The sequence below is a fragment of the Bicyclus anynana genome, chromosome 21 (genome assembly GCF_947172395.1).
Source record: "Bicyclus anynana chromosome 21, ilBicAnyn1.1, whole genome shotgun sequence".
Classification (NCBI taxonomy): domain Eukaryota; kingdom Metazoa; phylum Arthropoda; class Insecta; order Lepidoptera; family Nymphalidae; genus Bicyclus; species Bicyclus anynana.
The window spans coordinates 4,227,270-4,251,803 of record NC_069103.1 but is presented as its reverse complement, the minus strand read 5'-3'; the positions used below and the strand labels follow the sequence as shown (position 1 = coordinate 4,251,803).

The 24,534-nt window shown below is 36.6% G+C and overlaps 4 protein-coding genes across 5 annotated transcripts; 2 read left to right on the top strand and 2 right to left on the bottom strand.

The window, feature by feature from the left end:
• Positions 1-407: 407 nt before the first annotated feature.
• LOC112044316 (protein max) lies at positions 408-8,788 on the bottom strand. Of its 2 annotated transcripts, none has more exons than XM_024080130.2 (5): positions 8,587-8,788; positions 8,434-8,505; positions 5,361-5,471; positions 4,624-4,747; positions 408-4,258 (listed from the first exon to the last, which is right to left on the bottom strand). In XM_024080130.2, the coding sequence occupies exons 1-5, from the start codon at positions 8,626-8,628 to the stop codon at positions 4,095-4,097; spliced, it is 513 nt and encodes a 170-aa protein (XP_023935898.1). In that variant the 5' UTR covers positions 8,629-8,788; the 3' UTR covers positions 408-4,094. The 2 variants fall into 2 exon arrangements, with proteins under 2 accessions (XP_023935898.1, XP_023935899.1); XM_024080131.2 differs by having other exon boundaries at positions 8,437-8,505; positions 8,587-8,782.
• Positions 8,789-9,645: 857 nt separating this feature from the next.
• Positions 9,646-15,786, top strand: LOC112044321 (uncharacterized). The gene is made up of 4 exons (XM_052888217.1): positions 9,646-9,745; positions 9,776-9,956; positions 12,029-12,108; positions 15,434-15,786. Exons 2-4 carry the CDS (start codon positions 9,851-9,853, stop codon positions 15,677-15,679), a joined length of 432 nt encoding a protein of 143 aa, XP_052744177.1. The 5' UTR covers positions 9,646-9,745; positions 9,776-9,850; the 3' UTR covers positions 15,680-15,786.
• Positions 15,787-16,533: 747 nt separating this feature from the next.
• LOC112044329 (uncharacterized) lies at positions 16,534-18,743 on the top strand. The gene is made up of 3 exons (XM_024080150.2): positions 16,534-16,945; positions 17,995-18,074; positions 18,527-18,743. Exons 1-3 carry the CDS (start codon positions 16,861-16,863, stop codon positions 18,689-18,691), a joined length of 330 nt encoding a protein of 109 aa, XP_023935918.2. The 5' UTR covers positions 16,534-16,860; the 3' UTR covers positions 18,692-18,743.
• A 3,552-nt stretch (positions 18,744-22,295) lies between these two features.
• On the bottom strand, positions 22,296-23,708 carry LOC112044334 (testis-specific serine/threonine-protein kinase 2). The gene has a single exon (XM_024080156.2). The coding sequence runs from the start codon at positions 23,534-23,536 to the stop codon at positions 22,502-22,504; it is 1,035 nt and encodes a 344-aa protein (XP_023935924.1). The 5' UTR covers positions 23,537-23,708; the 3' UTR covers positions 22,296-22,501.
• Positions 23,709-24,534: the final 826 nt, after the last annotated feature.

Below are 24,534 nucleotides of genomic sequence, written 5' to 3'. Positions count from 1 at the left end.
TGACCCAATACATAAATGGTTAATAACTTTAAATAGTTTAAAAACTAAAAAACACGCTATAAGCACGCACTAAAAATTAAAAATATTGGATTTAAGTCACGTGACTACTTTTTCGTATTCCTGACCGCAAACCCTTTCTTTTGATATCCATACCATGAGGGTGGATTTCAAACAGCCAGTCTGCCATCTTGAGGAGGCCGCCATATTGGATTTGTAATGTTTCTTAGCTAGTCATATATTGTCATCAGAACTCAGAGCGTGTGCAAAATTTCATCCTAATCGAAGGCCGGAAAGTTTTAAATTCGTATTTTTCAGGGAAGGTTTTCGTAGATAGGTTTAGAACTTATATAGCAATGTATTCCCTTGAATCATTAATTTTTATTGTGTAAAAAATAAAAACAACAGAATAACAAGAGTATTTTATATTAATTCTTAAGTTCTTAACCTAATATTTAGTCTTCAAGAACTGAAAAAAAATAATGAAAAAAAATTCAACACAGCAATCCCATCTGTAATTACTACTACTACTAAACATGTATGAAGTTTGTACAAATACTATAATATACATAAGTACATAAAAAACTAAACAATTTTTTCTCCTTCGTACAACATATTTTCAAAATAAACGAGATTTTCTTTCTTTATTTACATTTCTTGTATGACGACAATAGTATACGATTTAGTATGCAATGTAATTGGTTAATTTACGCCAGAGGTTTTACCGCTTTCAAAAATTTTGCTGGTTTCGTTGATAATTTCTACACAAAAGTCAACAAAATTGGACTAACTATGGAAATTTGAAAATTTGAAAGAAAAAGAAAAAGAGTAAAAATTGTGCTGTAAGTGGATGTCAAAAAATTAAAGTTGTCCAGTTGATTCCAACCAACTTTACTTTTTGATACTACCTACTCACAGCCCAAGGTGGCCCTGAGGTTTCACTGATTATTCCCGATACCTAGTTGAGTAGGCCTAAGATACGAGATAGAATAGCAAGACATATCTCCACACGAGGGAATACAAATGTCGACTAATCTCTTTCATTGCGTTGGGACTGCGATAAATCTGTCGCTATTGGTTTGTTTACACAATTTAAAAACTGTCATCATCCCTATTGTTCCCTTTTAAAAGTTCCAAGAAAAACTGTATAAAATCATTTGTAGACATGAAAATACTTACTGTGTCTCAAGGATGGTATTTCTTTGCCTCTTCACGAGATATTCACATAGACCAACTTTTAGGTTTTTATCAAAACATTGCATAAAAAAGCTACGTCTAAAGTCGTCAAAAAATCAAATTCAAGACTTGTTCAGGTCAAACATTTCTGAACTACAGGAATGTTACATTACATCCAAGAAGACTAAAATTTCTTAAACGAGCTAACATTGAATATTCTTATAGCTAACCCAAAACTACTTTTAACTCATAACAAAATAAAGTCAGAATCGTTGTTGTGAAATGTCAGAAAAAGTTAGGTCTTACTCTCTAATTGATTGTCACAAATTGTCGGTCAACTTCAGCAGAATACAATAGACCAAAAATTTTAAAAATGCGTTTTAAATTTGGCCGGTTGAATATATAAACCAAAGATATCTCACTGGCACATTGAACAAAGGTGGCTAATTGTCCTTATTTCATTTAGTCGCATAGTAAACAATGAAGGTTATTTTTAAACAAATAACACCTAAATATTGTCAAAAAAATGTATACATATTATATGAAATGGCTAAAACACCAGACATCAGTAAAAAACTTGGGTTACATTATAAGAATATTCATCCTTAATATCAATATTAACAATAATTTATAACTAGAACAAAATTAAAAGGCAATTTCTCAATGAAACCCATTGACCAGGCTCCTTGGCCATTAAAAAGATCTCAAAATATATTGTGTACAAAATAAGTAATCTATATTTTATTTTTAAAAATGGTAAATATAATTAATTGCCTTGTAACTTATTCCATGGGTCAAAAATTTAAGGCTAGCGCACATTTAGGTTGCATACCTATGAAAAAAAATATGTATGGCATTTAGTGATAACAGAATAACGCAGTGAATATAAGAAAATATTATGTATATTCCCATAATAAACAGGAAAATATTTCATTTCCAACATTGATATTTTCAATGTCTGGGTGGTTTATTTATGTATGTACATGATATATCTTTTCATCAGTTATCGTACTTACTAAGTACCTACACATAACACAAGCTACGCTTAATTTGGTTCCAAGTATATTGTTCTCATGTTTATATATTTTTTAAATTGTACTTAATTTCGCCCATTTCATTCAACTAAGAACTATTAAATATATGAAATTATTTTTTTTCTATTATAGAGTATACCAAAATACTTTTGCTTGAGATTGTACTCCCATATTGCATAGTTTGACAGTTGGTAACTGAAGGCAGGTTAGTTTATCTAATTTTTAAAGTCTGTTCGGCTTTGGATGTACAGTGGTAAAATGTACAACGTTTGACGCGTTTTGCAATATAGACACTTCATTAGTGTGTAAAACTGAAGTAACTTTATTGATTAATGTATAATGAAACACGGTTAAAACTCACGTGATACTACTTCGGTCATGCCCGACTAGTTTCGAACCCATACGGGGCTCTTAGTCATGAATTTTTCAGCATGCGCTGAGAGAGGGGTAGAGGGGTGGGTAGTGAAGGTTCCGTTACACTCTCCGATGATTCCTGAACGTCATCTTGTAAACAAACCGAACTGACACTATCTTCCTCCAACTTTGTATTTGCGACAGCGGATGAAAAAGCGGTTTCCACACTGAATAATAAATTAACATGAATCACGATAAAACTCTAAATGAAGTCACTTTCTTTAACAACACAAACCTCGACGAGTAATTTATACACACAAATAAGTTTGGTCTATCACTTTACCACACATTCAAAGCCAAAAAGACTTCCCAAAATAAATTGACGATTTGAATAATAAAATTATAGAATATGGGGCCGATCACCTATATGTGCGCTAGCCTTTAGTCACAAAAGTGTTTACATTTCCTAAGTCTCAAATACCCAATCGATCATAACCGATCGTACAGAAAGTAAGTTCGTCTTCCATGTTCCTGCATGAAATAAACAAAATATATATAATATTATAGTAACTTAGTACTTGTTATCACAATTAAAAAGTCACTAAGACATTGTTCACACCAAAAATGTTGTCAGCTGCCAAATGGTAATTTTATCTTTACTAAATTTAAGAAATGGAAACCAGAGAATTTATACTATCCAATATCACTAAATAGATAAAAAAAGAGAATATATACCCTCATCTGTTATTAGTGATAAGCTATAAATTATAGATAATGTTTACAGTGACACATTGCAACTAGGTTGCTTAGTTAAGTTGTGGCCAAACACATTTTTCATACAAAATCTAGGAAACCACAAACCTAATAAAGCCTAAAATAAGCTTTCATTTGTTATATTAGGCTAAATAACTGAAATAACACTTAAATGTTACACAACTGTTTATATCTGGCAACACCAAAGATGCAGTGTGAAAGCAAGCAACTTTTACTTTAACGGGAGAGGAGTTTATATGAATTTAAAAAATATATCATTTAATACTATCTGGCCGCACTTTAACTAAGCAACCTTTTCTATCATTTATTTCTTATCCCAATTAAATAACAGATGAGGGTATATATTTCTTATGCCAGATCTCATACTACAACGAAATTGCAGCAACATGTTCACTTCGACATGTCCAGGTTCTGTAGCCAACTGACACACCGATTCTCTTTCTACAAACGCTAATGCTTCGAAAACTAAAAAAATGTATGGGAATGGCAGATCCGATCGAAAACTAGATCACGTGACCTGTCTTTAGCAACTGTCATTCCAATATATTTTTTAATTTTCGAAGCCACTTGACTACAGGCCCTGATTTCATACAATATACCCGATCGCCACCGCATGCAAGTTTGGCAGTAACTGTAATAGTTAAATATACATAAAGTAACGTTCTTACCTACATATAGCAGCTGACATCATGTCAAGTGAAAACCATCTACAAATTTTACGTATTCAATCCAAAGGAAATGTTCCTATGAGTCCGTCGTTTACACATTAGCACTGTTAATCTTGAGTTTCTTCACCCTGCGTGTGGTGCCCTCACCGTCTGAACTGTCCGTGTCGTGTGAACTGCCTTCTGATTTGATCCCGAGGCCCAGTTCGTGAGCGTCCATGTAATTTCCTGTGGCTCGTGCTTTTTCCATTGCGCGTACTGAAATTAATTTTATATAATTTTTTTAACAAAACTTAAATGGCCTTTTGGTTTGCATGATTGGCAATTGGACAGTTGTGTAGAAAAAAAAATTACCATTTTCAGAACATTAAATTTATGAACATTAATACATATATTTATATATTATAAACATTAAATTGCTGTGCCGCAAATAAGACCCTTTAAATCCCTATAGCTCCGAAAGTAATGATCGCAGATATCCTGTTACTTTTACAAAATTGCTTTGCTATTAGGATACCCTTAATTTATATACAATTAAAAAAACTGTCATCATCCCTACTGTTCCCCTTTAAAGGTTCCAAGAAAAAATGTAAAATAATTTGTAGACAGATGTAAATACTTACTCTGTGTCTCAAGGATGGTATTTTGTCTTTTCAGATCATCAATGTCTTGTTGGTGTGCATTATTTTTTCGCCTCATGAACTGTATGTATTCCGCTGCCTTTTTCAAGATTTGTGCACGACTTGCCTGAAACATAATAAATGCACACCTAAACTGAGCACTGAGCTTATGCCAATTGGGCCAAATTTAAAGTGTATATAAGTATTTGTAATAAGGCATGTTTGAAATAGGTATAGCAAATAAGCACCATATCAGAAAAGACCTAAAAATTAATGCCATGTGATGTGTTTTAATACTTGTAAAAAGAAACCTGACATTAATTAAGTTTAACAACCTATGCCTTTTCCAACGCTATTGTTAGGCTACCCTCACTTAATGTCTTACAAATAAAATGTAAAATGTACTTTGGTTTTAAAATGTAAAATTTGTAAATTATAGAAATAAGAAAAAAAGTATTGTACAGGATAGTTATTAAATTGAAAATTTTATTTTAATGAGTAAATTTTAATTTTAATAAAAAATGGCGAACCCGCACTACAAAGCACAGTGTTGGTAGACCCCCCCACCAGGTGGACTGACGACATCAAGCGAGTCGCAGGGATTCGCTGGATGCAGGCAGCTCAGTATTGTGATGTTTGGAAATCCCTACGACATTTGGAAGTCCCTACACAAGGCCTATGTCCTGCAGTGGACGTCCATCGGTGATGATGATGATGATGAGTAAATTAAAGATACATACAACTTTTTCCCCTTGCAGAGCTGGCACCGCATCCCTTAATGATGTGAAACTATCTTTTATGTGATCCCTTCGTTTCCTCTCCAAAGCGTTATGGTGAGCTCGTTTTTCCGCCTGTAATTAAACACATAATCTTTGAAGTAATACTTCTTTTGTGCGGACCAATGACATCTAGGAGGTAAGTGAAAGCTGCTGGATGCATGTGGCTCATGACCGCGGTGTTCTGGAAGTGCTTGCAAGAGGACTAAGAAGAGGAGGAACAGGAGACCCAGATGTCCACCTATAGTGTCCTAATGTAAAGATCAGGATTTTTGATTAAACAACTAGTTTATACCAACAAACAGTTATAGATGTAGTGGAATGATTACGAACTTTAATGAATAATGAATCTTCTGCTAATCGAATATGAATGTGTCTGTTTAATCATACTGTTGATGAATAAAAATACTGTTAAAAATGATTACACAAACCATTTCACAAAATTAAAACAAATGGAACAGTCTTATATCAATTAGAAAGAAAATCGGTAGTACAAGTTGTCATCATCTTAGTCTTTATCGGCAAGATGACATTTTCATTCTTTTCAAACATATTTCAATTCATTCTCCTTTTACTAATTCCAACCCTCTATTCTTTGGCTATCCTGGTGAAAATAAATTAAATCTGGTACTCTACAACACTACTCTTCTTCTTCTCCTGGGCTTTTTCCGCACTTGGCCACTAAGGTTTGGCTGTTGTACATAGGTGCTTTTGAACGCTTCATGGAGTGTAACTGGGGATCCAATGTGATATGCTTGCCTTTAGAACTTTTGTAGTTCTTGCTGGCTTAGGTCCTGGAGCTTCTTACAACTGTTTTGTAGAGCCATTTCACTATGTGTGGTTTAAGGCCCCAAGTCTTCCCTATCATGCGTTTGCTTAGTCAGGATTGTAGTTGATCATTGGATCTTTGTTTCTATGTGTTTTTTTTTTCAGTTAAATTTTTGATTCATTATTACCCTTAAATATTTTACCTCATTGGATAGTGTTGTATTAAACAATTTTGGTAGTTTATTAAGGTCAGGCTTCCTCTTGTTTGTGAAAAGTATCAGTTCTGTTTTCTTTGGGTTTACAGATAGTTCATTGTCTGTGCACCATCATCATATTTGTTTAAGTGCATTTTGCATCATGTTGCTCAATGTGTTTTCATGTTTTCCACTGATAAGGATTGTTATGTCATCAGCGTATCTTATTGTGGTGTAACCTTTGGCGTTTAATTGCCTTATCAGGTCATCCACCACCATGTTCCACAGGAGCGGCGATAAAACACCGCCTTGGGGGAACCACTTGGCCACTAAGCCATGTGTGTTGCTGTTTATGTTGATTTGTATGATTCTTTGTTTTAAGAGTGCATTTATCCATCTCCTCAGGGTCAGTGTCATCTTGTACCTCTTCAAGGATTGGTCTATGCTTTTAAAAGTTGTTCTGTCAAAGGGAAGTAGTTCTGCTATGTGAATGAAGGTTGCAAGTCTTGCCACCTTGTTTTCTAGGTTGAGTTCGATTTTGCTCTACAGCGTGCAGTCCTGTTTCTGTCTCTACAACACTAATTTTAATTTCAACATACCTCTACTGGCACTATGGAAATGCATCACAACAGCTTTTTCTTCACAGTTACAGTTAATCTATTCCAGGAAGTCTGTTTAGCTTTGTATTTAGTTAGGTACAGTGGAATCTGTTTGTAATAACATTGAAGGAAACTGACAAAGACATCATACTATGCGGTAGTCAACAAAACATTTATATGAATAAAATAAAAATAATATAAAAAATTAGGTTGTTTTTTTAGGTATACTTATTTTAATAGAGAAACATAGCCTAATAAATGAGTTTAATTCTCAATTTTCAAATGTGCAATTTTGCTTTCTATTCCCTACACCTTTCTCCTTAATCCCAAATGTTTGAGATGACATATGACATTATGTCTATACCTACTAATATTATAAAGTTTGTTTGTTTGATTGAACGCGCTAATCTCGGGAACTACTGGTCCAATTCGAAAAATTCTATATATATAGGCTATATATTATTCCCATATTCCTACGGGAACAGGAACCACGCGGGTGAAACCGCGCGGCGTCAGCTAGTAGTACATAAAGACACTGATATGACTTTTTTTTACATACAATATCACTAATGTGTGATGCTTAACTTTCAATTACTCACTGAGATTCAAAACAAAACAAGTCATGTGCCAAACATCATTGGGAATCAATGAATATTGATGAAGGTGTAAAGAATGATTTTGGTCACAAACAAAATTTATTGAAAATAGGTCAAAAAAAAGGGACATGTCACTGTAAGCAAAGTCAACTTTGTTACAAAGAGTTTTATATGAAAACCAAACTTTGTGTAATTACATCATAATATGCAGCAATATAATGTATGAGGAGTCATAATAAACGGATTCTACTAAATGTTGGTATGTAACTGAAGGAATGTTCTTTAACACCTTAGCTTATACACACAAACACACTTAATATTAGACACACTATATTAAACATCTTATCGCTATATGCTTCAAAGTATAATAGACTTTCCGGAATCAATCAACTGTAAAGTATTCATCAAAATTTGAGTCCGCTCTGACATTGAAACACACTGAACTGTGCAGCTTGTTAACCCGGCTAGGATATGTTTTCCTTTAGTGCACAACCACATACCTTGGTTCAGAGCGGGCTTGAAGTTTGGCATAGTATTAAATGTACAATTATTTAATCATAATAGTAGTAAATATGGCGGGAAAATACTAAACAATGATAACAGAGATTGAATGGAGACATCTTCACTGCATGCTCTTGTAATAGTCTCAGTCTAGAAGTGGAGACAACAGTTGTTCATAATAATAATGTAATTTAAGTTTAATAGATTCACTCCCATTTAATATATCCAAAACAAACCAACAATATCATTATCAACAAATACATGTAAAATTACCACGGCATCTAGGGTGTTATCACAATAGTCGACGCAAAAGTTACAGTTGAATGGGTAAAACGAAAAAATATCGAAGAAGGTCGTAAGTCTTTAGAATAATAATTACCACCTGGGAGTAGTAGCCACTGCCACCCAAATTGTTTCTAGCGTGTGGTCTAGAGTCGGAATCGTTTTCGGCCTGGAAATCACATAACGACACATAAAATAAAATAAACACTGCGATAGAATTATTCGTGAGGCCATACAGGAAAACACCTACATCACTTTCGATGTCAATGTCGCGATCATCGTCGCTCATCATCCTGAGGCTTTCCTTTTTTAACTTAAGATATAAAAGAAATAAACAAATTCATGGGTGGTATGTTTTAAACGCACTAAAACGAAATATTTTGCTTGTTTAACTATTTGTATCGCAATTTGCACAAAAGAACGCGTGACAGCAAATGACAACGTCACTTTTGACAACTTTGACAATTACAAAATGTTAAACTGGCACTTGGAAATGTCAAAATGGTTTCTTCCAGTAGGTTATATTCTATGGTAGGCTGTACAGGTTAAATAAGCTTTTAATACAAAAATAAGTGCAAAAAATAAGAGAGCAGTGATAGCCCAGTGGATATGACCTCTGCCTCCGATTCCGGAGGGTGTGGGTTCGAATCCGGTCCGGGGCATGCACCTCCAACTTTTCAGTTGTGTGCATTTTAAGAAATTAAATATCACGTGTCTCAATCGGTGAAGGAAAACATCGTGAGGAAACCTGCATACCAGAGAATTATCTTCATTCTCTGCGTGTGTGAAGTCTGCCAATCCGCATTGGGCCAGCGTGGTGGACTGTTGGCCTAACCCCTCTCATTCTGAGAGGAGACTCGAGCTCAGCAGTGAGCCGAATATGGGTTGATGACGACAAAAAAAATAAGTATATAATTTAATTTAATTTATATTTAATTTAAATTTTTGGAAATGGGAACTACGCGGGCGAAACTGCGGAGTGACGGCTAGTACTATAAAATATACCTACAGTACTGCAGTAGTACACTACTACCCTGCGGTACCTATGCTGAGATTTAAAATAGTTTCAGGCATTTATGATACAAAAGAAGTAAATGGTTTCAGGTTTCTAGTGACGGTGGAAAGGCTTCTGTAGTAAAGCTTGCAGGGTGCAAGCGCCGTGATTAATGATTGCTCAATATTTAGAAATATCTATAAGCATCTACTTTTCAGCTTAATATGGGAATAACCACCCACAATATGACAATGAAGAATGTATTCTATTACATTTGTAATAAATAGCATTTTTAAATTGACAGATTGTACAAAAACAGACAGTGCGACAAAAACAGGCGTGTATGAGTCAATTCTGCCGGCCGGCGTTGGTTTCATTTTCCTTGATAAGTGATACGAGTACCATTATTATATTCACAGATCACTATAGACTAGAAATTATATTCTTGCATGGTGCTTTACCATTCAAGCGTTTATTTTGTTGTTAAAATATTTATTTAGAACAAAAATAAAAGAATAAAATGTATACAGTATTGTTATTGCTTATTTTATCATCAGTTACGTTTAACGATAGTGAAGCGAAGTTGAAGAAGAATTATCCGCCGCACTGTACTCAAGTAACAAAAGGTAAATTTATTTTCATACTTTATAGAATACTGCTCCGTGCTGAGAGTGGTACCTATTGTACATCGATTTTTTTTTCTATGAGTATATCGATTGATTAACAGATATTAGATATTAGCTGTTACCCGCGACTTCGTCCGCATGGATTAAAAAAAGTGTTTGGTCGCATTTCACAAAGCCTACGAAAACTTAAAATAAAATTCGCTTATATTACAATATTACTTAATGCTGACAGTGAAAGTCCCGTCAAAATCAGTCCAACCAACTGTTTTAGAGATAAGCCGGAACAAACAAACAGACAGACAATAATTTAAAAACTAAGTTTTTCAAATAATTACCGTAGTTTTAATGAACCTATTTATTGATTGGTACAGATGGCCGGAACCACAGAACATTAATAATTTATATTTCTACTAGCGGACGCCCGCGACTTCGTCCGCGTAAAAATTGATGTAAACTTCTCTACCTCTACCTTACCCTGCTCGTAAACCTACCCAACCCTACCCTACCCTACCCTACCCCTACCTTACTCCTACCCTACCGCTAACGCTAACCCTTCCCTCCCCCCACCTTACCCTACCCTAACCCTACCCGTAACCTATCCATACCCTATCCTACCCTACCCCTAATCTACCCCTAATCTACCCCTACCCTACCCCTACCTTATTCCTACCCTACCGCTAACCCTAACCCTTCCCTACCCCTACCTTATCCCTACCCTAACCCTACCCTACCCGTACCCTACCCCTACCCTACCCCTATCCTACTCCTCCCCTACCCTATACGTTCCATATCCTTCCCCTACCTCTACCTTGCCCCTACCCTACACTACTCCTACCTTATCCGTACCCTACCCTACCCTACCCTACACTTTTCCTAAATTACCCCTACCCTACCTCTATCCTACCCCTTCCCTACCTCTATCCTATCCCTACCCTTAGAAAAATTGGTCCAGCCTTTTGTGCGTGGTGCAATGACCAAAAGACTATAATTTCCCAAGCGACTTCTATGCTAATACTATAAAGAGGTATAGTTTGTGTGGTTGTCGGGGGTAATCTCTGGATCTACTGGACCGATTTGGAAAATTCTTTTACCAATAGAAAGCTACATTATTTGCGAGTGTCATAGGCTATGTTTGGTCCTCATATTCATACGGGAACGGGAACCACGTAATTGAAACCGCGGGGCGTCATATAGCGGCATTTCTGCGACTTTCAGAAATTTTGTATTATCTCCGAAACCATATAACTAATTAACATACTGTAAAGGGCAAATCTTATCTCTATAATATCCTTGTGATTATTAAATCATTTATTTTGATAAGGATTTAAGTTTAGTTGTGTAAATAATGACGTAAACCTTAGTTTAAAATTTAAATAATTTATTAAAGTACTAAAGGTACTATATCTGCTAAAATATAAAAGATACATATATGGTGTCGCGGACTTTTTTGTAGAACTTTTAAAGGTTCAAAAAGCCTCCATACATTTATTTCAGTTATACGCAATGGTTGAGGCAGCGCATGCGAATAAGTAAGTTTTTCGGTCTGACCTGTAAGAGAAAACCCGCGATATCTCAGTAGTTATATATGATAGAAATATAAAATATAGCCTATAGCACTCCCCGATAACGAAGCATTCTACTGGTGAAAGAATTTTTAAAATCGGACCAGTAGTTCCGAAGATTACCCCATTTCAAAAAATTGTTACAAACTTACAAACTTACAAACTTTACCTCTTTATAATATTAGTATAGATATAGATGATCGGGACCGACGATTTATCGTACTCACCAGGCACAGGGTGTAACACCACCAACTTCCTAACTCTGGACATTATTAACATAATAAATTCCTCGACGTAAGAAAATCTAAATATACTTCTTATCAAAAAAATCTAAACAGTCCGCAAGTACGTTTCAGGCGGACTTTTTTCATTTTTTTAAATTATTTGCTGATAAGTTTAAGACATAACCACTGCTCGAACCCTGAATCTCATCCTAATCCATATAGGCCATCCATTGGACCGACGCGACGAGGCAATTAATTAATTTTAGATAACTTTCATTAATTTCAGATACAGATTATGTTTCCCGGTTCAAATTAGATTATCCCGTTGCATACATACATCCTGGAGTACGAGAAACTTACCAGCCAGTACGTAATTTTCATCATTCGTTTTTGATTTAATTCGAACAATATTTTAGTTACGAGTAGGTACTAGACCTATAGAAGGTATTATTAAAGGTATTATTTTTATGTGCCTCTCTGCAATCTGTGGTTTTATTATTATTTTTATAGAAATGTATAACGTGTACATAAAGTGCATGATATTCAGGAAATAAGTACGTCAAATATTTCGAAAAGTAGTTGGTATTACGTCTTCGTAACTGTGGTAGCAGTACTGGCAAGATGCCACTGGCTCGACGGGGACGCTAGTCGGAGGTCGTGAGCCCAGAAGTAATCAACCATTTTATGAATTTGCCATAGTCTCAGATGGTATAGTTACGACTGTTCTAGGCAGGGGCGTAGCTACTGCCGTATCAGCTGTATTAATGATACGGGGCCCCCAGGCTACACTGGCCCCTTACTTGTGAAAGCAAAAATTAGTAATATTTAATAGACTACCTCCCTACTAATTTTGACAGGGCCAAGGCAAGCTACGCCACTGATTTTAAGTTTGCTATTGTGTATTCTGTAGCATAATCTTTAGGTTTAGGTTAAAGTTGCTTAGGTGCTATTAAGATGAAATGGCAGATGTAAGATGTTTTACATCTTATGACTACGTTAATATTAGCTTCGTGACAAGCATTCAAAAAACGTATAAGTAAGTAATGCCATCAAAAACCACACAACCATCAAATCTCACAGCAAACAACGCAAAGTTGTGAGATCTACGTTACATTCCGGCACAAGGTTGACCCCTTAGATACCTCTGGCAAAACTTAGCTTGTATAGCAGTGGCGTAGCGTACCTTGCCCCGTATAAAAAATAGTCAGGGGGCCCAATGAATGATAAAGATTTCTTACAAAAGAAACAAAAATGCTCGCTTAAAATAAATATCACAACGACCAGGGCCGGACCGTCCATACGGCGAACGGAGCGGTCGCTCCAGGCGCCAAATCCTAGGGGGCGCCGAAATGGTAAAGACAAGATCGAAAAGAAATTTATTTTTTCGATCGTCTATATTTAATGCGAAGAGATGAACGCGACGTGCGCGAATTTACTTCTAATAGAGGCGTCTTTCTTTACCTATGGTGCAGGGAGTGCGTTGATTTTAACCCGGGTATATACAGGTAATAGAGGGCGCTAGGGTGATGATTGCACCCGGGCGCTACGTGAGCTAGAGTCTTTACCTGTAGTGCATGGGGTGCGTTACACCCGGGTGTCACGATCTCAGGGGCGCCCAAGCGCCACTCGCCACGCGGGTTCTATAGGTACTAGGGGGCGCTAGACTGATGATTGCACCCGGGTGGTACGTGAGCTAGAGTCTTTACCTGTAGTGCATGGGGTGCGTTACACCCGGGTGCCGCGATCTCAGGGGCGCCCAAGCGCCACTCGCCGCGCGGGTTCTATAGGTACTAGGGACGCTAGGGTGATGATTGCACCCGGGCACTACGTGATCGAGAGACGGTATTGTGCCTGATTTTCAATTGGTCTGAGTATGGTCAAAATCTTCGCGTTCCATAAATTCGTAGCCTAAGTAAACCAGGAAACTACAAAGCTATATTTTTTTAGTTAATTTATTTTTCAACTTTATTTAGAGTTCAATACACTTATTTTGTTGGCCTGGAAACATTTCTATACCAGTTTTTTTTCTTTAAACTCTTAGAAAATGCATAGACCACTTTCATAAAAATTTTGAACTCGATAAGTGCTTTTTCTAGCTTCGGAAATAGATAAAAGTCTGATGGAGACGAGACTAGATCATATGAATATGGTGGTAAGGTAAGAATTCTAAATTATACTAATGAATTTCTGCTATGCTTTTAACAAACGTTTCACACGTTTGTTAAAAGCATAGCAGAAACTCGCAAATTATCCTGATGAAACAAAACTTTTCTTCTCAATGACCATGGCCATTTTTCTTTAATTTGGCCTCTGAAACATCGCAGCAGATTTCACTATTAAGCAGAGTTTATATTTACGCCTTTTTTTAGTAATCCAATCTCAAAAAACTAAGGTCTTTACTTTTCCAACACGCAAAACCGCTTTTGCCTTTTTGGAACATTGGATCCTGGTCGTGTCCACTTTTTAGACTGTACTTTTGTTTCTGGAGTAAAGTAATATACTCGGGTTTTAACCATGGTCACAAAATATACAAAAAAAGTATCTGCCTCAAACAACTCCAAGCAGTTGCGAAAATTCGTCAGTCGATCGCGTATTTGTTCAACTCAAAGAAGCCAAGGCGATTATTTGATGTTTGCCTTCTGTTGAGATGCCAATAGTGTCAGCTATCTTCCTAAAAGTCAATCTATCTATCTATCTATCTATCTATCCTATAATAAAAGAGTAGAAATTGAGTGTCTGTACTTTTCCCTAATTTAACTAAAATCAAGTTAAGACAATTAAAAATGAGCAATTGAATACGAAAACATTTTTTTTAATTTTCTTGTTTGTCGGTCTGTCTGTCTGTCTGTCTGTCCTTCTGTCTGTATGTTCTCGCTATTCTCTAGTTCTACTGAACGGATTTTGATGCGGTTTTCACAAATAGATTAAGCATAGTCCAGGGCAACATATAGGCTTTGTTTCATTAAGATCGGACCGGCCTTCGGCCGGGGGGTTTGTAATAGGGCTTCCGACTGTGACTATGGCTGGGCATTTTACCCAAGCGCAAAAAACGCGCGGTATTCGGCCGCGAACTTTATTTTACACCGGCCAAAGGCCGAATAAAGTTCACGATATATACGAAGGCCCTAATTCACCTTCAGTTTTTAACATGACTTCATAAATGTTTTTTTTTTTGCTAAACCTATCTTCTTCAAGTTCTTCATTGTAGTGATTAAGTTTATTATTAAGATTAAGATACTCGATTTTTTTTCATGTTAAAAAATACGAGTACCTAGTCACGATTTGTTTGACGGGATCGCGTGGGGAACGTAACGAATGCAAATGAATGCATAAAATTTTATTCTATTAATATAGCTATACATTGAATAATGTAGCTTTAACATGAGGGTAATATAAAAAAAAAAAAATAAAAAGAACAACCGACCTTAAAATCATAAAAAAGTTTCCATTAAATTAAAAGCGAAACATAACATCGTATGTGCTACCTTCTGATCAGTTTGAAGGCGGTACCAAGTTAGTGCAGTGTTAATTAAAGCCGTATCTGAAAGAAGTGTGACTTGTGGGGGGTCGATCTAAACTGCGCTTTCTAGTGTGGGATTGCAGCACCTTAGGACTCCTTAGACTCCTCTGACAAACTTGGCATGTATAAAATGACAAAGGTCTGGTCCTCTGACTAGTTTTTATATTACAGATGTACTGCTTACGTCCACCATCAGTAAACAAGGCGGTGACAGTGGTCTGCGACTGGGCCGCACCTCCCCAAGTGCAGTTCACCCTGGGCGATGACTACATGCACGTACTGCGCCAAGATCCCACTGGCCGTTACCAAGGCAACGCCGTGATCACTACATACCAACTGTGCAGTCACAACATGTCCCATGTACAGGCGGTTGACGATAAACCCGCTATTTATCCTCTTGATGATAACCTATTGTAATTACAGTAGAAGCAGAAGAAGATTTAAAGATCCTGCTAAACGATTAGGCAGCCTTTTCTATTGTATTTCCAATTATGTGTCTATTTTACTAATAAATTAATCCTGAATTTTTTATTTTATTTTCAAACGCACGCTACGAATGAAACAAATTTTTCAAAAAATTCTGCAGGAATCATGGATTTAATGGGAAAAAAGTAGCCTCTATGTTGCACAATAACCTCCTTTATCTTACAGTGAAAGCCTTACTAAAATCGGTTCAGCTGTTCCAAAGATTAGCCCGGACAAACAGACAGACAGACATAAATTTTAAAAAGAGCTTCATTGTTTTTTTTTATGTGCTTTAAGCACATGAAAAAACACGAAATTCTTGAAATCACAGACAGACACTTTGATTTTATTTATATGTTTCAACCTACGTATTGATTATTAAAGACACTACATACCAGACACTGATATAGGTACTCGTAATTCTGAATGTTACAATAGTCACAGTGAGATACACCACATTGGGACATTCACATTGGTAAATGTAAAATGGGCTCATTGCTGAGCTCGACTCTCCTCTCAGAATGAAAGGGGTTAGGCCAATAGTCCACCACGCAGGCCCAATGCGGATTGGCAGACTTCACACACGCAAAGAATTAAAAACAATCTCTAGTATGCAGGTTTCCTCACGATGTTTTTCCTTCACCGTTTGAGACACGTGATATTTACTCGGAATTTCCCACACACCCTCCGGAATAGAAGACAGAGGTCATATCCACAGGGATATCACAGCTCTTAGGTAAGTACAGTAACTTGTATGTTTAAATTCGGTACATATTTACGTAATCATCATCACCCTATATCAGCCGATGGACTTTCACTGCAGGACATAGTCTTTTGTACGGACTTCTAAATTCCAGGATCGCCTGCATCCAGCGAATAAAATAATGTAATAAATAATATCTAATCAATACTTTGCGAGTATGAATAATGGCCATGTGCAATATTATTTTCATTGATATGGTACAAATTGATTATACAGTTATGTTCGGCTACATACAACAATTAGTGGATAGGTATGTTATAATTGCTAATACGTTGAACAAATCATTTTTTCAAATTAATGGCAAAAATAAGTAATATAAATATGCGTTGCTTTATTCTTTTGTTTCATTTACGTTTAGAAATTAGCTATAATGAGCAAGTTGTACGGTGTTCTGTTGTTACTGGTGGCAACTCATTGTGTCACGTCAACAACAAACACATACGTCTACGAATTTGGTAAGTGCCAGCCAGCCAGTAGCGTAACTACCATAGGCTAGTTTATAATTTGTAAATGTTCTTAAATTGTTTATTATCGTTCTACTAGATTGAAAAAAAAATATCATGTGTTTTTTGAGGCGTAATATAACATAAAATTTCAATTTTTAAATATTTTTTGACAATACGAGCCAAAACGCTGGCCATGATGGTCTATATTTTATCGTTTTTCAAAATTATAAGTTTATTGATTTGACGTTTATTCTTTCTTCTTTTTCTTCTTTTGGTTCTATGGCTCGCACATCAAGTACCATTTTGACGTCACAAAATGGACTATAGCGTTATTGACGTTTTTAAAAATTTATAAAATACATGATTTTTAAATCAAGTTTTCTATTAAGTTTGATATCGATATAAATTATTTCGGAACCTTGTACTACATACTCCTACTATACGAAATTAATATTGTTTATATTAAAGGAGATGGTCCGAAATTGTATGGAGCCCAGGATCAGTCATTGTACCCTGGCGGAAATAAAAGAAGATTTTTTTTAACTAGTTTTGATTACCTATATATAATCTACGAATTTACTTTCGAAATAATATTTATTATCTCCCAAGAAATGCAACAATAATAAGCCTAATTTGGCGGAAAGATGACGTTTTCAATGCAGTAATCGATTTGACGTTTGCTGTCAATGGTCATGTCATAGTTGCTCTATGGGCGCCATTTTGATAGAACTCAAAAACATTTTTTTGTTTTTATTTTATTTATTTCTTTTTATTTAGTTTAATCACTTTAATAAATTTTAATAAAATCCTTGTATTTATTAAATTTTAATGATAAGGGGTACAATTAGAGTGGACCTAAAATGGACCATCTCCTTTGATGTGTCGTGGGTATAAATACATCAATATCATCATTATCAAGTCCTCAGTTGGATATTGGCGTCTCTCGTCTTGTAAGGACATCCAAATACCACGGTCTCGAGCCGTCTGTCTAAATTTGGAAGCTAAAAACTCCTTTCCTCGTACAAAACATTTTATTTAATTCTTAAATTTAATTGTAGGCCAGAATGTCGGTAATGTGGTGTTCCAGTATGACGGTAGAATCCCACTCTTACAACCTGTGACCCACAAAGATATCAGTGTAAGTATTATTTGTTTTTGTTTGTAGATTGACGGATCTAGCATTTGCATAATCCGTGAGTTAGAGGCGCTTCTGCAACTATATGCTCTTGTGAGGCAGGTATATTTGTTAAAGGGCATCCTATATCCCAAAGTGCGACATAGCTTTTAGAACAGATCTTGATCACGTGACCTGTCGATAGCAGCTGTCATTCCCATACATTTTTCTAGTTTTCGAAGCGTATGCGATCGTAGAAAGAGAATCAACGTGCCACTTGGCTACAGGGGCTGATGAGGCCAGTGACAAATTCTTGGATTTGGTCCCAGGAAATTAATCATGTAGATTTTTTAAATGTTAGATTATTCTGAGCTCAAATCCTATCGAGCCAAAGGCCGCGTCAGGCTACCTCACATTTACGCCATTGTGACTAATCTTCGAACCCCTTAATCACTTGAGGGATTGATTTGTTGCAGATACCGCCTGGTGTTACAGTGACGTATGTACGAGTGACAGTCGACGCGCTCTCTCCACCCAAAGTCGACTTTGAAGCAGACAGAAATAGAGTTTCTATCGTGTACAGTTGGACTCAAATATCTATGTCTTCTTACTCAATAATTGTTAAAGGTTTCATAGTATAATATTACAGTTTCTCCAACTACTTTTGATAATAATATATATATAAAGAAGCCTAATAACTCTTTAATTAATTTAACCTTAATAAGTAAAATAAATCATAGATCTATAATGTAGAAGAAGTAGTGACTAAAATCGAGAAGAAGAAGATGTAGTGACTAAGATGATTTGGACAAGGCGAGGGTGAACGGTTGCAATGGGAGAACATTTTCAGACCAAATCTGGGATATTCTCAATAGAGGCCAGGTCAAAATTATCCTAAACCGACGAACTTGTATGATAAGAATGAAAGCAGATATGTAAGGATCGCAAACGGAAGAACGTGGTCTCTGTCTACCCCTACGGGAATGACAATGAGGTATGTATATGTACCTAAGTACCATGTAATAATCTAAGTGCACACAGTTCGAAGAGCCGATGGACGTTAGAGTCTCTAGGCGACCCCGCACCAGAAAATGAAGTGTTGGTCAACACTTCACCAAGTTGGACTACATCAAGCAAGTCGCAGGCTTAGGTCCAGCAGTGGACGTCCATCGGCTGATATGCTGATGAAGTACCATTTACCACATCGGGAATTGGTGCTTAGCTGCCTACGTTAAACAAACTAGAGAACAAGCAAGATCTGCCTGAGTATTGCCCAAGGCTAACAAGAGTATTAACGTGCACTTGATAGATGCAAACATACACTGCCTACGCTTTACGAACTATTTCCCTTTTTGTACAATTTGTACATAATTACGCTGCCTACTGTCTAACGTACTCAAAAATCGTGTTTACATATGGGAGATGGACAAACTGTTTATGGGCCTTTCTTGGACCAGAACCTCGAGTTAAGGAATTAGGACGTGACTCAGGATCAGAAAATTATAAAGCAACGCATACACAGTCATAATAATTATACATATGTAACTGCATCAGAGAGCGTTGATAGTGCAATTTCAATTACCATGGAAGTACTCCGTAATTATGATAGCTGGCGGCGTGAATCTACGCTTGAATCAATTTTATTATTAACGTTTCAAATCAACGGTTATCACTACAATACATAGAGGAATTAAATACGTACGTACGTTATATACAATACAATGCACTGTTCGGTAAAAATGTTTATAATGTTTGCTTTCCTCAATGATATTGATGGTTTTAAAAATATGCCTAAAATACTGTAATACGAATATGGTATGTTTGGATGGTGATATTAATTTTATAAGTTTGTTTTCTCAATTGCCCATGTCTATAGTTTGTTTGATCTTTAGGCAGTTTGACGAATAAAGAATCAATATCTCTTGTGTTAGTGCTACCTAGTTCATTATTATCAGAGTTTTCTAAATCCACTACCTGTAAAGGACTGTCAAAATCAGTGTGGCTGACTAGTGGCAGGGCCAAACCTTTTTCTATACAGGAGAGGGAATATTGAGCTTTATACATACAATGCATTCAATGCTGCGGGCTTAGGGTGATTAAGATTATGATAAATACCAAGTGGTGTGCCATATTCTAAATAGCTTGATAATGGCAGTCGAAAAAAGTTCTGGGGTTGATTATAGTTTCTCACCATCATATTCATTGACAATCCCCGTTCAGCTCACTGTTAAGTACGAGTCTCCTCTCAGAATGAGAGGAGTTAGGCTAATAATCCACCACGCTGGTCCTATGCAGATTGGCAGACTTCTCTATGCAGGTTTCCTTAAGATGTTTTCCTTCACCGTCAGAGACACGTGATTAATTTATTTGATCCTTACTTAGCTACTTAAAAAACTATTATCTATGAAAACCTAAGTGGAACTTAGAAACATCTTTTGTCAAGCATTTATTTCTAGGTGAACGTGTAACGGGCGATGTTCTGTTTTACTATTATACTGGTATGGTGCCAGCTTTTCAATCGCACTACAATTTAAGTGTTAAAGTTGTAAGTATATTCTCAGAAAAACAAAAAGTAATTATAGGTATATGACTGCCAAGAAGTTACCTTTTGCATATTTTCCAAACCGCTGAACGGATTAATGTATTTAATGTATCGTTAAATTCGTCGAGATAACCCAAGTATTCTTAGATAGGTGTAATTAAAGAAAACTAACACGACGACTGTGAAACCCTATAGACACGAGGTAAAAATAAGTACTGCAATATGGGTATCAAATTAAAGAGCTCATCGTGAGAGAGTATTTTATAATGATATATCATGGAATCGGCGTTTGTCAGACTATGATCCTACTATAGGTACGGTCAAATGTGGTACTTGGACTGTGGCTTTGAAAGGCAGTCTTCAAGGGTCCCGACCCTCAACTACCCAAGTATAATTTTTTTCCTGATTGTGTAAGTGCCGTAGGATCCTTAATAACCTCAGCGGCGTCACCGGGGGTTAGGGCGAGCGCAGAAACATCACCTGATGGGGCCCGAAGGCAGAAGCAGATTAAATGGGTGTAACAACTCTCTAGGGCGTATTTTTTCGTATGTTCCTCGGCATAATCGTCGAAATCATGGACCGACTCGATCGCGGCGACTCTTCGACTAAAGTAGTTCGTAAAGACATATTAAAAAAAGTAAAGAGAACTTTAGAGGATCTCTACAGGTTGCTACGAAGGTGATTTGTGTGATGACGTGTACTTACTGGATTATTTTTTTGTTTTTAGTAGGTACCTCTTTTTAACTTAACGTTGGTAACTTACTTAAACGTAAAAATGCTTTTTACTTCCTTATTTTATTTTTATTTATAAGGTAGCCTAAAACTTGTAAAGAATATTAAAAGAATGTTAGGTAATTTCTATAAGTTTCTATTCTTTTCTATAAGTTAATTTTTACTTTTACATTTCAGCCTTTTTCAGATTTTTTCGGTACGGATACTAAAGTTACGTATTTGAGGGTCCAATACTCAAATCCTTTGTCGCATGTAGACGTATCGTACAACGTCGAAGATTCGAGACTTGATTTTTTTATAAAATATCCTTTCATGAAGTTTCCGATTGCCATAGACGCATATTACATTCACAATTCAGAGACCTCGACGAGCAGCGATCCTTCCACTACTATGTAGGTTGAACGGAACGTAATTACTACTTGAGTGAGATGTACGGGAGAGTGGATAACACTAGATGACTTTTTTTCCCGTGCAGTTCTTAGTAATAATGAGTTGTAGTGAATTATCCACTGTACCCCGAAGGTCAACTGTTACCCACTCTAACGAATTATAATAAATATCCCGGTAAACCTCGAAAAACCTGTGTATTCAACTTTACTGACCTTAATCAAATTTTTTATACCTACTACTTAGTATTAGTATTTTTTCTATAAAATAAGTTTTATATGACACCAGCAAACGCCGGAGAATACGGGGATGACATAAATATTTCAACTTAATTGGTCCAGTAAATTCATAGAAAATTAATAGTGACAGACGGACATGAGAGTTTGGAACCCTAAAAACAACGATAGTATGTTGTTAATATACTAACTATTATTATAAATGCGAAAGTGTTTCGAGTGTTTGTTTGTTACGCTTTTACGCTTATAGCACTACCTACACCCTTTGTTATCACCGTGAAACGTCCTATGGGTAAGGGTGAAACCCGCGGTCGTTCTCTAGCGTAAAATAAAAAAAAATGTTGGGTTAACAGTCTTTATTTATACAAAATCTTTATTTTCACTATTGACGACTAACAATAGTTAAGACGTCAATTGTAAAAAAAAATGTATACCTATAAAAATAATAAAAGAAATTTAAAATTTTTGACGGTCAAAAAGTTTAGTCTTATGATACAAAAAGAAAACTGTAATTGCTGCAGTCTGTATGTAGATACAGACTTGAATATAGACTATCAGTCGTGGGAGCGCATGTTGATGTCATCATGACGCTCGCGTTCCAGTTCTCTATGGTCTCCCGAGACTCGGGCGCCTGCAGAGGTACCGGCGTCGTCATGCTTCCCTGGTGAATGCGGAGCTGACGGGGCGGACTGTACCAAACGCCCCATGAGAATTGCGCTCTTGTCCTTCCGAGGTCTCGTCCACTCGTGCGACAAAACGCGATCCAGAGTAAGCCGCAGTGTTATATCCGGCTCCAGAATATGACGCACTATGGACTTCGCCGCAGCAGATACCGTATCACGAATCCGTGATCGGAACACCCAATTACGGGACATCTGGTCCTTGAGAAGCTTCCGAAGGTTAGAGTCGTCGAATGGCATCGAAGCGTTTAGCATTATGAATAGAATTATTCCCAGAGACCAAACGTCGGCAAGCTTTGGATTATATGGGGTTCCACTCACCACTTCGGGTGCCGCGTACGCTGCTGACCCGCAGTAAGTCTGGCTCAGTACGCGTCTGTTGTCACCATCGGTACAGAATCTGGCGAAACCAAAGTCCGCCAACTTTACGTTGTAACGTCTCGATAGCAAAATATTCTCACACTTGAGATCCCGGTGGGCAACATTCTTGCTGTGCAGATATTGCAAGCCACTGGCCATTTGACGGAACCAAAGTTTGGCTTGGTTCTCTGGGACGACACCGCTACGCTTTATGAAATCCAGAAGGTCACCGTTGTCGGCATATCGCATAAATATAAACACTCGTGGCCCTCGCTGTAGGATACTGTGAACTTGAATGATATGCGGGTTCTCTATTTTAGTTAAAATGTCAAGCTCGCGAGGAAAAAACTTTTCTAAAAAATCCCTCGGAGCTTTGTCTTTGTCGAATATTTTGCAGGCGAGGTGCATTCGCTTGGGGCTGGATGAATCGCAATACTCCGCCAGATGGACAGTGGCGTACGATCCTTGTCCGATTTTTTTGCCGATAAGATAGCCTCGTTGTTCCAAGGCATTGACCTCGGAGCTTCGAGGGCTGAGGCGCTCAGCCATTGAGCTCTATCGACTTTATCCTAACCCGGTTAGGATACATTGGACATCTCACTCTTCACGATATGTGTAATGTTGTGGTTCTCCTGTCAAATTGTTCGTTATCGTATTTGTGTATATTTTCCACTCAACTCTCATGAAAGAGAGTAAAACAATACAATATTCGTTAATAGCACGCACAAAATTTTATGTAAATATTACGACATCACAAAGAATTTGGATATAAAAAACGCTTCCACTAGTAGTAAATCTTCCAAAAAGACGTTTTGCTACATTAATCAATTTTTTTTCCTTTGTTTCTAAAATTAAAACTACATTTCCATTTATGCCTGAAGTATGTAAAAAAGTTTGCATGTAGAGTAGGTAGGTACCAACCCACAAGATAAATTACCCACATACCTACACGCAAGTAGGTATACCTGCCTAGATATACTTACATTGGAGATATTATTTACAATATCATCCTTACTTTATTCGATATCCTTTGACGCCTTTATTAAGATTTTGAATCTTCGTTCCTGATTAGCACTGCGAGTGCAAGGATCTATGGATTAACTATCTGTATTTTTTTCAACAACCCACACCACAATCATTGTAAGTATTTTCAAGTCAAGAAGCGCATAGATTCCTTGGTAAGAGTAAACCGCTGGACCGATTTAGATGAATTTTGCTTTAATGATAAATGAAATATTGGAGTAAAGTGAAACATTACTGTTTCGTTACAAAAAATAAAACTAGGAGATAAAATATTCTATGCTTTGTCTGAAATGAGCGAAAGGTATTGGCAATCAACGACCTTTTGGAAATGACAAAATACGGCATGTTTGTTTGTTGTTAGTTTAATAACTATATGTTAGTTGCTAACAGTATTTTTATCTAAATAGCTTTACTCGGTAAAATAGCTAAAATCGATGTAATACAAAATCGGCGATCCTTTTGACTGACTGACTGACTGACTGACTGTTTTTACCATGTTTTTACTTCGCACAATTTCCGAACGT

What these genes read in the sequence shown, in the direction of transcription:
- LOC112044316 (XM_024080130.2), bottom strand. Translation starts at nt 8,628, where the DNA reads ATGATGAGCGACGATGATCGCGACATTGACATCGAAAGTGAT. An exon ending in ACATTGACATCGAAAGTGAT is followed by an intron (nt 8,506 to 8,586) that starts GTAGGTGTTTTC and finishes TGTGATTTCCAG; the next exon opens with GCCGAAAACGATTCCGACTC. An exon ending in CTCTGCAAGGGGAAAAAGTT is followed by an intron (nt 4,748 to 5,360) that starts GTATGTATCTTT and finishes ATTATGTTTCAG; the next exon opens with GCAAGTCGTGCACAAATCTT.
- LOC112044321 (XM_052888217.1), top strand. Translation starts at nt 9,851, where the DNA reads ATGTATACAGTATTGTTATTGCTTATTTTATCATCAGTTACGTTTAAC. An exon ending in CTGTACTCAAGTAACAAAAG is followed by an intron (nt 9,957 to 12,028) that starts GTAAATTTATTT and finishes CATTAATTTCAG; the next exon opens with ATACAGATTATGTTTCCCGG. An exon ending in TACGAGAAACTTACCAGCCA is followed by an intron (nt 12,109 to 15,433) that starts GTACGTAATTTT and finishes TTTATATTACAG; the next exon opens with ATGTACTGCTTACGTCCACC.
- LOC112044329 (XM_024080150.2), top strand. Translation starts at nt 16,861, where the DNA reads ATGAGCAAGTTGTACGGTGTTCTGTTGTTACTGGTGGCAACTCATTGT. An exon ending in CACATACGTCTACGAATTTG is followed by an intron (nt 16,946 to 17,994) that starts GTAAGTGCCAGC and finishes ATTTAATTGTAG; the next exon opens with GCCAGAATGTCGGTAATGTG. An exon ending in TGACCCACAAAGATATCAGT is followed by an intron (nt 18,075 to 18,526) that starts GTAAGTATTATT and finishes GATTTGTTGCAG; the next exon opens with ATACCGCCTGGTGTTACAGT.
- LOC112044334 (XM_024080156.2), bottom strand. Translation starts at nt 23,536, where the DNA reads ATGGCTGAGCGCCTCAGCCCTCGAAGCTCCGAGGTCAATGCCTTGGAA.